The sequence below is a fragment of the Quercus robur genome, chromosome 7 (genome assembly GCF_932294415.1).
Source record: "Quercus robur chromosome 7, dhQueRobu3.1, whole genome shotgun sequence".
Lineage (NCBI taxonomy): Eukaryota > Viridiplantae > Streptophyta > Magnoliopsida > Fagales > Fagaceae > Quercus > Quercus robur.
The window spans coordinates 46,225,521-46,237,978 of NC_065540.1; the positions used below are offsets into that span (position 1 = coordinate 46,225,521).

At 35.6% G+C, this 12,458-nt stretch overlaps 2 protein-coding genes across 2 annotated transcripts; both read left to right on the forward strand.

Annotated features, from left to right (window-relative positions):
• The first annotated feature begins 3,778 nt into the window (after window positions 1-3,778).
• Window positions 3,779-6,675, forward strand: LOC126690931 (F-box protein CPR1-like). The gene is made up of 2 exons (XM_050386034.1): window positions 3,779-5,083; window positions 6,531-6,675. The coding sequence occupies exon 1, from the start codon at window positions 3,887-3,889 to the stop codon at window positions 5,072-5,074; it is 1,188 nt and encodes a 395-aa protein (XP_050241991.1). The 5' UTR covers window positions 3,779-3,886; the 3' UTR covers window positions 5,075-5,083; window positions 6,531-6,675.
• A 3,995-nt stretch (window positions 6,676-10,670) lies between these two features.
• On the forward strand, window positions 10,671-11,665 carry LOC126691510 (uncharacterized). The gene is made up of 3 exons (XM_050386543.1): window positions 10,671-11,005; window positions 11,093-11,351; window positions 11,489-11,665. Exons 1-3 carry the CDS (start codon window positions 10,671-10,673, stop codon window positions 11,663-11,665), a joined length of 771 nt encoding a protein of 256 aa, XP_050242500.1.
• Window positions 11,666-12,458: the final 793 nt, after the last annotated feature.

The following is a 12,458-nucleotide window of genomic DNA, read 5'->3' on the forward strand; positions in this document are numbered from 1 at the left end:
AAAACAATAAATACAATTCGGACAAAGCTCTTGACAGCTCACAACCATCAAAAGCAAGAGATCCATTTTAATTAGGTCACCTTTTGAAGGGTTGTCAAGTTATAGGAATCCATTTTGTTAGGCATAGTAAAAAAAACAGGCGAAACTACATTATTAGTCTCTAAAATTTACCCTATGTGCGCAATTGGTCTCTCAAGTTTCAAGTGAGCGCAATTGGTCCCTCAAGTTTTCAAAATGAGCAATATAAGTCTTTCGGTTAACTTCCGTTAGTGATATTGCTTACGTGACTAACGGAATAATGACTTGGCATTATTTTTAAATGATGTGGCATTTCTTTTTATTAAAAAGTTACAAAATTAAATTAACTAGAACAATCCAATTCAAATCTTTATCCTAAGCCGGTAAAAAAAATCTCCATTTGCACAATACGTGAGTGATTTACCAACTCCACTGAGGCATTCTCACAAACATGTGGGGAGCCATTCACTATGCCCTGTTTTACTATTGAAGCAGTAGATCATGTTTTATTTTTACTTTTATTTTTTAATGTGATTTCGATGTAGAGCTATGGATTTGAATTCGCAAACATCCCAAGATAATTTGCTTCGCTTGATGTTCATTAAAGAGAAGATCTTAGCTAAGCTCCAAGGCTGGAAGGAGTAGTTGCTATCCCAAGCGGGGCGAGAAATTCTCCTCAAGGCAGTCCTCCAAGCAATTCCAACCTTTGCGATGAGTTGCTTCAAAATCCCAATTACCCTTTGTGTGGAGATTGAGTCCTTGATTAGGAAATTCTGGTGGGGGTAGCGGGGGAATCAAAGGAAAATTCACTAGACTAAATGGAGTGATCTTTGTAAGCCAAAAGACCTTGGAGGTATGGGATTTAAAGAACTTCAAAAATTCAATGAAGCTATGCTTGCTAAGCAGGTCTGGCGGCTGCTGGACAACAATGACTCTCTCTTTTACCGGTTTTTCAAAGCGAAGTTCTTCCCCAATGGTTCCATTCTTGATGCCAAAGAAGGTAACGGCTCATTTGCCTGGAAAAGTATCTTGAAGGGCAGGGATGTGATTAAAAAGGGCCTTCAATGGAGAGTGGGCAATGGTGACTCTATTCATATTTTCCATGATGTCTGGCTTCCAACCCCTCGGCCCCAAAAGGTAATCTCCTCCTTTAGCCCTCTTGATTATGATGCCAAAGTTTCTGTTTTGATTGACCATGATAAATGTTGCTGGCTTGAAAATGTGATTGATACCTCCTTCTTGCCTCATGAAGCCACTCTGATCAAAGCCATCCCTCTAAGCCTAGATAGCTGTGAGGATGTGCTATTTTGGCCTAGGAATTCTAATGGGCTTTACTCCGTCAAATCCGGTTATAAATTGCTCTTGGAATGTGAAATGAATGACGGGCCTTCTTCCTCTGATTTGTCGCTGACTAAAAAAGCTTGGAGAGGTATTTGGAACCTTAAAATCCCAAATAGAGTGAAATCTCTCCTGTGGAGAGCTGGTTCGGAGGCCCTACCCACCAGAGTGAACCTCAGGAAGAGGAAAATTCTGACTGATGACTCCTGCCCACACTGCTTTCTCGATAAGGAAACATCTTTCCATGCTCTTTGGTCTTGCTCTTGTCTGTATCCGGTTTGGCAGGTTCATTTTAGTTGGTTAACCAAACTTGCTGTGAAATGCACTTCTCTGCTGGATGTCATTCAGCTCAGCCAGGAACATAACAACCTATCGGAATTATTTGCCATGATAGTAGCGCTAATTTGGGCATGCAGGAATTAGATCCGTGTTGGTGAAAAGGCTCTTCCAATTGAGAAAATCAACTCAACGGCCCTTGAAAACCTTCAGGATTTCCAGCTTGCTTCCTCCACTCCCCACCGTGCTCCTCCCACAATCAAACCAGCTAAATGGTCTCCTCCTCCTCTAGGTTGGATGAAGGTTAACTTTGATGGTGCCACTTTCTCATCCAAAGGCCTTGCTGGTTTGGGAGCCATTATCCGGAACGACCAAGGTCTAGTTATGGCTGCCTATACACATCCTATTCCTCTGCCTACTTCTGTAGAGACAGTGGAAGTGTTGGCAGCGCGTAGTGCAATCTGCCTGGCAAGGGATCTGAACTTTAACAAGGTAATCTTTGAAGGCGACTCGGAGGTCATCATCAAAGCCATTAATAAGGGAGAACTTGTGTCTTCAAGCTTTGGTCACATCCTTATAGACATTAATCTTCTATCCAAAACCTTTCACAAGGTGTCGTTCTGCCACACTCGCAAACAAGGGAATAGAGTTGCTCATGGTTTGGCTCGTATGGCTTGTAATTTTTCTGCTTATCAAGTCTGGATGGAGGATGTTCCTCCGGACTTATCTGCTGTATATTGTTCTGATATTCCATGAATGAATTGCTCCCCCCTATTCTTGGGGTGGTTTCTCAAAAAAAAAAGAAGATAATTTGCTTCGGGGATATTGCCAACGTTACATTGTTGTAGCTCCAGTCACCGGAAGCTTGGGGTTGGGTAGTAGATCTATGGGGTTCTTGAAATCTTGAGGAATCCTTTTTTTTCCCTCCTGTTTAGTTGCTGGGAAAGTGAGGGGAAATAAAGAATTAAGAATTTGGGTATTGGGTATTTGGCTGCTAGGAAATAAGTTTTTAGATTTTTGTTGTTTTAAGCTTTGTTTGAGGAAGAAACTTTTTCTTAATTTTTTGTAATTATCTAATGCAGCTCAAGATGTTAAGAATCGTGTGAATTGAGTTGTTTTATCACTTTGACATTGCCACTTCTTGTGTGCGAATTCAAAACAAACATCAACCCACCATAGATGACGTGCAAGAAGGCCTTGAACAAATTGCAAATGGAGATTTTTTTTTTTTTTTTTTTTTTTTTTTTTTGTTGTTGTTGTTGTTGTTGTTGTTTGTACTGGGTTAGGATAAAGATTTGAATGGGAATGATCTAGTTTTTAATTTTGTAATTTTTCAATAATAAAAAAATGCTACATCATTTAAAAAAAATGTTAGATCATTATTCCGATAGCCATATAAGCAATACTACTAACGGAAGTTAACCAAATAACTTATATTGTTAATTTTGAAAACTTAAAAAACTAATTGCACTCAATTGAAACTTAAGAAACTAATTGTACACTTAAAGTAAACTGCAAGGACTAATAACATAGTTTCACCAAAAATATTTGGGTTACATTAAATTATTTAAAATCAATATTCAATATAAATGAAACTATTTATGCTATTAGAAATAATATTCCAGTTTTACCAAAATTAAATTTCAAAATACTAAAGTCAAATCAAATGAATTTAAATTAAGTATCGAAATTAAAAACAAATAAAACTTTTTTTTTTTTTTTGAGAAACTAAAAACAAATAAAACTAAGTAGAGAGTCCAGACCCAAATTCTCTACTTCACTCGCAGAGTCTAGAGTCCACAATCCAGAGACCACTAAGGGTCTGTTTGTATTCAGCTTCTGCGTTTGGAGCTGCGTTTTGTTCCTTTTTTTTTTTTTTTTTTTTTTTTTTGGTTTTCACGCGTTTTGGTTTTCACGCTTTTTGCGGTTACTGTTCAATGAACAGTAACCGCAAATATTGACTTTCTGCAGTGAACAGTGCATATATGCACTGTTCACGGACCCACAAATTTCATTTTTTATCAATTTTTTCATTAAAAATGGGTCCCACAACACTATTCACACATTTAAAAATTATTTTGCTACAGTGTTTTCAGTTTTCAGTTTTCAGTTTCAGCAAAATAAGTTCTATCCAAACACACACTAATAGTCCACAACCCCTCCTTTCCTTTTGCCTTCTCTACACACACGCTCCGTTAATGCCATTGCAATTAGCCCCTCTCTCTCTCTCTCTCCTCTCTCTTTGAAAGCAACAATGTCAGACAACAACAACAAGACGTTAAATCCATGGGGATCGCTTTTAGCTGATGACATTGTAACCAATATTTTCCTTCGCCTACCAATCAAATCCATAATTATCTGCACCTCTGTTTCAAAAAAATGGAAATCTCTAATCCTAGATCCCAAATTCAATTTCATCTCCACCCATCTCCACCACTCCTACAATAACAACAACCACAACCTCCACCTCTTCAGTTTGGACTCACAAAAAACTGAAGACGACAAAGAACTCTACGTGTTGTATAACGAGGATGATACTGACTTCACTCAACATGCCAGCTTTGATATCCCTTTGCATGGTCCAGAACTTGATCCCCTCAACAAAATATTACATGTGGTCGGTACTTGTAATGGCCTTCTCTGCCTTTCGGATTATTCACTTAAAACTGATAGAATCTTTCTGTGGAACCCTTGTGTTGGAAAGTATCTCAGACTTCCTTCACCCAATGTCACCTACGCTACACATGGTGTGTTCAAAGGGTCCCTGGGTTTTGGATTTGATCCCGAAACTAATGACTATAAAGTGGTCAGGGTTGTGAGCTTTCCCATTACACCTAACCTTCCAACGTTGCAACACAAGGTCGAGGTTTATTCACTTTCCACTGGTCAATGGAGAATGCTTAGGGATAGTTTGGTTTCCACTTGTGTTGTCTATGGTATTTTAACACAGTCATCTGTCAATGGGGCTATGCATTGGCTTGTTTCTAGGACGGCTAATGATAACCAATTTGATCATTTTGGTTTGGTGTTTGATTTGCACAACGAGGTTTTTCGCGAAATACTGCTGCCAGAACTTCCAGCTTATACGCGTCAAAGAAGTACGCTGTGCGCTTCTGTTTCCACATATCGGGATTCCATCGCCTTGTTTCATGACGATTATAATAGTCTCTGTCTCGATATATGGGTGATGAAGGACTACGGTGTTGTTTCCCCGTGGATGAAAGCTCTAAGTTTACCTTTAAAAAAGAACATAATGAGGGCAGTAGGATTTTGCAGGAATGGTCACATTGTGTTGGAATTGAATGGTGGGCAACTCATATCATGGGATTTAGAGACCCAAGAGATTAAGGATTTTGGGATTATTGGATATAATTTTGTTGATGCATATGTTGAGAGTCTAGTTTTGCTTGACAAAACTGCCAACAATACAAGTACATATTGACAGAAATAGGTAAGATGAATTTCATGGTTTAATTTTGTTTTTTATATAAGCTTCGCATAGATCATATCATACCTTAGATATCAATATATACAATTTGATATGACACTTCTCTATAAATTCTTATTATTTTTCATTGATTACCTTAATTAAGTGGCTTTATCTTTATGACAAATAGCTTATCAAGGTTGTGTTCCCTATCGATTGTATTGAGGGGATAGCTGAGTATGTAACTTGTATACATAAAATAGTTTATATCTATTTCAAATTTTCTTTAATATAATTATTTATTACTTAAATAAAAAGTGGCCAATACTTGGCTGTCAACTTTGAGCCATCTTATTTATCAAGTACATGTTTTGCTGCCACTTATAATTTACAATGTATAGATAGATGTGCTCAAATTTTTCTTTGTCGGCAATTTTGTGGTGACCTCGATCTTTTTATTTCATATTTTCACACTCATATTAAATTTTCATATTGTAGCAATTAGTTTTGTGATAATTTATGATTGTTGCTAGACAAGAAATTATTGTTCAGCTACTTATAATAAAAGAAAAACCAGAAATTGCGGTTCAATTTGTGCTTTCTGTATATATTTTTCTTGTTATAGAGGATGTTTCCTTCTGCATCTAGTTTCTTTTAATTTCCCCAAACTTAGTACAACCTTCACACCAACGCCGCAAAGGTTGTACCCAATCCAAAATCCTAACTCACCTCCCAAAAAAAAAATCTGCCAAGAAGCTAAGTCAACAGCTTTTTCTTCGAGATTTATATTTCTGAAATCATTTCATCTTACTATGTGCTAATTCTCTTGGTTTGTTCTTTAGGTCAAGGTCATCTTTTAGAGGATGATTATTGAAAGTGGGCATTGGTGTTATGAATGAAAATAGTACTCATTGATCAATTACTGTGGATGAAGGGATACTTTAGAAGTGTATTTTTAGTTTTGAAATACCCTAAGTAATAGCCAGGGATGTATTACTAAGAGCTTGTTGACAGATGATGCAAACATTAAACTCAAAATAGTGTTTTGTGGTTGCCTAGTTGGCATTGAATTTACTTTCAAATGTTTTGTTTTGGTTGTAAAGAAGAACAATTAATGCCATGTTGTGCTCATGTTTCGTTTTATTATAAATTGTGTGATATTTTTACTCTAATGTTAACACTCTGTCTTTTCTTCACAATTGCCCTTTGTTAGTAGCAAGATATCTTCTTATTATGTAATTGCTGGCATGGAAATATGCTTAAATCATTTACCTTGGTCCCCCATTCTTCTTGGTGCAAATGTTCATGTGGTAAAGGATTTGGAGTAATTATTAATATGTACATTCTAAAAAATGACAAATAACAGTGTAGGTTTGTTCTTTATGATTACCACACTAATTAGTGTTATTTTATCTACTTTTGGAATTTAACCATAAACAAGAGTGCACTTACAGTTCTTAATTTCTTGCAGGACTTTGTGCAATTATGGTTGGTGATGAGTGTAGTAACAGACTTTAACTCACCAAAAGAAAAGATTCAACGAGGCTTTTTGATGGTGTTTTGTTTCTTAGTATAGAATTAGTTTATATTCCAAAATCGATTGTAGTTGTTTATGTTAAGACTCCTTTTGTGGTTAATTACACTATTCTTATATTAGTATTTATCAATGATTGACACTTTGGTTTTAGTTTGTTTGCAGAAATGATTAAGCACTAAATTTTGATTATCATGCTTGCATTGTGATGAAGATGCTCACCAACATAGGGTGTGTGTGTGTTTTGGGGACAAGGATATGTTGCCCAATTGTGTTAGATTTCTCCTTGCCCAATTGTAGTTGTTTATGTAAAACTCTTTTTGTGGCTACATCATTCTTATGTTAGTATTTATAGATGATTTCCAATTTGATTTCAGTGTGTTTATAGAAATGTATAAGCAATTAATTTTGTCTGCCATGCTTCAATTGTGATGAAAATGCTTGCCAATGCAATGTGTGTGTGTGTGAGTCGAGGATATACTACTCAGTTGTGGTAAATTTCACCTTGCTTGGTCAACTAGATAGAAGCTATACTTATACCTATCCAATGGATCTAAACGTAATACATCTAAGATGATAGGAAGTTTAGTAAAAGGAGGGTGGGGAAGAGAAAATTACCTATTACATATTACCATCTAATAAGGGCTTTGCTGGGAGAAAGCCCTTGTTAAGTTTGACTAATATAGTACATTTTGCCTGCTATTTATATTCTACTTTCAAGAACATTTTGGCTGTTTAAGTTTGACTGATATAGTTTATTAGTTATTTCTGATTTCTATCTAGCCATATGATATAACGAACAATTAAACCTAGACTATCATATAAAAGAGAGAGTGAGAATGATTCTAAAATTTCTGGAATCCAATACATCATTTTTATTTGTACTACATCTTAAGTTTTTCTTACATGAATACATCATGTAAGTTTGAAGCGCTCATAATTTGAGGATGAAAAATACATTAATAGTTTATGCTTCTCACTCGAAAGTCATCCTTTGATATTAGAAGGGAAGTTTGAAATTTGTTACACCTCTTTGCATGCCTTGCTCGCTTCCTTGACCATATTCTGAGCAGCCCCCCCACCCAAAAGAATTAAAAAAGAAAAGAAGCATCTATATCAGACCTTGAACAATTCTGAAACATGAAAGATGATGATCAAATGAACTCAAGTCTGCTAAGGAGTTATAGATTCCTCAAGCACCAGATGAAATTCAAATTTAGGTCAAGCTGTTCCAGGTTGGCCCTCTACTCAAAGCAGTATTGCAGTTGTTTATGGTTGTTGTTATTGCCTTTATTGCAATTTGGAAATTACTCTCTCACCTGTAACCACATTTGTACATTAATTGATTGTGGCAATGTTTGGATCCACGTTTCTTCCACGTTTGCGTCTGCGTTTGTTCCCTTTTTTTTTTTTTTTTTTTTTGGTTTTCACGCGTTTTGAGTGTTGCGGTTACTGTTCAATGAACAGTAACCGCAAATGTTGACTTCTGCAGTAAACAGTGCAAATATGCACTGTTCACGGACCCACAAATTTCATTTTTTATCAATTTTTTCATTAAAAATGGGTCCCACAGCACTATTCACACATTTAAAAATTATTTTGCTACAGTGTTTTCAGTTTTCAGAAGAAGTCTTAGAATTCTTTGATAATTTAATTTCGAGATTTGTAAGATCTTAGGTTGTTGGCAATACTCTTTTTGTAATATTTCTCTGTTCTTATTGAAATTATATATATATATATATATATATATAGAGAGAGAGAGAGAGAGAGAGAGAGAGAGAGAGAGAGAGAGAGAGAGAGAGAGAGAGAGAGAGAGCAAAACTTAGGTACAATACTTCGGTACTATTCCTTAAGTTCCCCTTTTAAGATTCTGTCATGTGAATTTTTTCTCATGAGAAGGAAGTGTATTTTTTAGTTAAGTAACTGAATCTTAAAAGGAGAACCTAAAGAACATAAATGTATTTACCTAAGATAAATACCTAATATACAATACCTAAATTTTGTCCATATATATATATATATATGTATGTATATGTTGGAGCATTTTAATATTAATTAATTAAAATAGATTTATATTACAATATAAATGTAAAGACGTGAAAGTTAATATGAAAAATAAGGAGTTAGTGAAAATGTTTAATTCCACATTGAAAATGAGAGAGACTATGAAGGTGAAGGGAGGAGGTAAAAAAAGTAAGCAACTTCTCATGTATCTTTTTTCCTCCATAAATATTTTTGTTTTTCCTTAAATGAAGATTGAGTAGTGCTTGTTTTAAGCTGCTCCCTCTTTTTTTCCCTTTCACTCAAGAAATCCAGCAACTCTAAACACCGGTATGCTATTCGGAGGTGCTTTTCTAGCTCTTAATACCTTTAGAGCACCCACAGCAGATGTGGGATATGTGCCAAATGCTAAATATTTGGCACATATCTCACACCAAACACCATTTAACCCCATTTATCATATGTTCTAAATGCCATATTTTTTGCAACATATTATAGTAGAGTCACAAATTTACCACGGTACGGTAAGCTGTGGCATATGGATTTATTAATTTTTTATTCCTCTTTCTCTCTCATATCTCTTCATATTCTCCTTCAGCTATTCAGTATTCACCGCCTCCATCTCCACTCTCCCATACTCTTTCTTCTTCCCTCTTCCCTTTTGCTTTATTCTCTTCCCATTCATGAATATGAGCCACCACCAATTTCCTCTCTACCATCATTGATCTATAAAATCTCCTTCACCGGGTTTTTTTTTTCCCCTTTTGTTGGCTCTCTCCTCTCTGTTCTATCTCAGAGTCGCCTATCAACATGGGTCTGGTTGTGGGATTGTGATTTCCGATTGTGATCAGCGTGGGCGTATGTCTCTGGGTTATGGGTTTGTGACTTCGGATTGTGATCGGCGTGGGTCTTTGGGTTATGGGTCTGGGTTGTGGGTCTCTCCTCTCTGTTCTATCTTGAGTTGCCGATTCGCTATTTGTTGTTCTCAGAGTCGCCGATTCGCCGTTCTATCTCTGAAGATTTTATCGATTCACCGTTTCTCTGAAGGTTTCATTGATTTGTTCTACATCTACTGCGTACAGGAATAAAGAATTAGGTGAAGAGATTCTATGTTTGGGCTCAAAGAGATTTTATTAAGCACCAGGGGACTGTGATTTTATTAAGAATCTTCACCTGATTCTTTTGCCCATTTGCTCTCACTCAGTGACAGGTTACGAGTTTTTTTTTTTTTTTTTTTTAATGCTTAAGAAATTATTAATTTTTTAAAAATATGACAGTTGAATTAAGAGGATTGTTTGAAAATGTTACCGTTAGAATTGATGAGATTCGAAAATATGACTGTTGTAGGAACAAATATTACCGTTAGGAACAAATAATAAAGAAAGAATTAAAAAGAATTAAGGAATAATATTTAAATGAAGTGGTAAAAATATTGAACATTTTATAAATGGGATATTATAAAATGATGTGGTAAAATAATAAAGTAGGCTTTTAATGTGGCAAAATGGCATAATTTTTGTAACGGTTGCTACGGATGCTCTTAGCTTAAATACCAGGGCAAGAAAAATCTAGTTTACCATTCATTGTAGGACAAGTAGTTCCAGATTTGTACGTGACTTGAGACATTTTTTGAATCTCGAACTACGTTTTGTTGAGTCTGTAGTTATTGATTTAAGGCTAAACTCCTTCAAAATTGGGCTTACATTAAATTATTTAAACTAAATATTCAATAAATAATTACAAATGATATAATTAGTCATAATATTCTAATTTTATTATTATTGGTTAATTTTGAATTGAAATTTACTTGAATTTGAATTTGAATTTGGATTTGAAATTGAAAATTACACGAATTTGGAAAAAAAAAATTGAAAATTATACGAAATTGAAAAAAAGAAAAAGAAAAAAAGCCAACCCAACCTAAAATGGACATCACTATGGAGTATGGACCCTGTTTTAAGTCCAAACCAAATTCTCTCACCGACTCCACAGTCTACACATTACAGTGCCGAGTGCTTCACAACCTTCCTTTCCTCTTGTCATCTCTCTCTCTCTCTCTCTCTCAATTCAGCGGCAATGTCAGACAACAGCAACTCAATCCGATGGGAATCGTTACCTACTGAGATTGCAACCGACATTTTTCTACGCTTACCTATCAAATCCATAATCATCTGCATCTCTGTTTCAAAAACATGGAAATCCCAAATCCAAAACCCAACTTTCATTTCCACCCATCTCCACCATTCCCACAACAAAAACAAAAACCTCCTCCTCTTCAGCCTCTACTCACAGACTCACAAAGAGTCCTACGCACTGCAGAACGAAGATGAACCTCATTTCACCCAACACTCCAGCTTGATTACCCTTTCCATGTTCCATTCCTTCAGTCCCCATACGGAACATTCCGTGTGGTGGGTACTTCACCCAGTGTCTACCCTACACTAGGTTCGGCACGTTTATTGGGTTTGGATTTGATCCCAAAACTAATGACTATAAAGTGGTCAGGGTTGTTCACTGTCCACTGTTGAATGGAGAACGTTTGTGACTGGTTTGGCTCTCATATGTGCTGCACGTTGTCGTGAGTCACAAGCATTTGTCAATGGAGCTATGCATTGGGTTGCTTGCAGAGTATATGAGGACGGATTTCAACTTTTTGTTTTGGTGTTCGATTTGGGTGACGAGGTCTTCCGTGAAATACTGCTGCCGCCTGAACTTCCAGATACCTGTGAGTTGCCTTTTATATCTGAGTCTGTTTCTGTATATGGGAATTCCATCGCCTATTGTTATATTAGTCGACATGGGCATGATAGTCATTATTTCATTTTATGGGTTATGAAATAGTATGGTGTTGCATCGTCATGGACACCATTTTATACTGCTGATGGAGTTTTCAGAATGGCCATACCATGGCCAATAGGATTAGGAAGAATGGGGATGTTGTATTCATATTGCGTGAGAGCAAAGAGTTTAAGGATCTTAGGATCATTGGATATGAGAATACTTTTGTTCATTCTTTCGTTGAGAGTCTAGTTTTACTTGACAAAGCTGCCAACAGTGCAGTTATATACTAAGGAGAATAGGTAAGATGCATTTCATGTTTATTTTTTTCAATGGTTTTTCATTTTGTTCTTTGAATGTACTTGGCATTGATTATATCATACATTAGATATGAATATGACATTGTTGTAAATTCTTATTATTGTTGATTCATTACCTTAATCAAGTGGCTTTGTTTTTAGGATAAATAGCTTATCAAGGTTGTGGTTTCTCTCGGATAGTTGAGTACATAGAATATATACTTAAAAAATTGTTTGTTCTCAATTCAAATTTTGTTTAATATAATAATTTATTACTTAAAAAAGAAATTGGCCAGCGTTGCTTACCAACTTTGAGCAAAGCTTATTTACCAAGCCAAGTTCATGTTTCCTGCCACTTATAATTTACAAAGTACAGATAGATGGGCTCAATTGTTTCTTTGTTGACAATTTTATGGTGACCGATCTTTTAACTCCTTGTTTTCACACTTATACTAAATGTTCTTCATGTTTTCCTTGTATTTTTTATTCAAAAAGTTTCTCTTTCTGTCAAATGTAATCTGTATAAGCTAAAGATTTTGCTCGTACATTTTAACTCTTCTATTGCCTTAAATGCCTATCTTCTTACTCAAAAATAAGGAGAAATCAGCTCTTTAGCTGGTATTGCTTGCTTTGGGTGATTAAGAAATATGAACTGAAAATGATCTGTTGATACCTTCTGGATCTATTTTGTTATCTTTCCTTCCTTAGCATGATTTGCATCATTGTTTCTAGTCCCAATAAATTATTTTGTACTTTAACCTTAATTTAATAAAGAGCAGCTATGTTT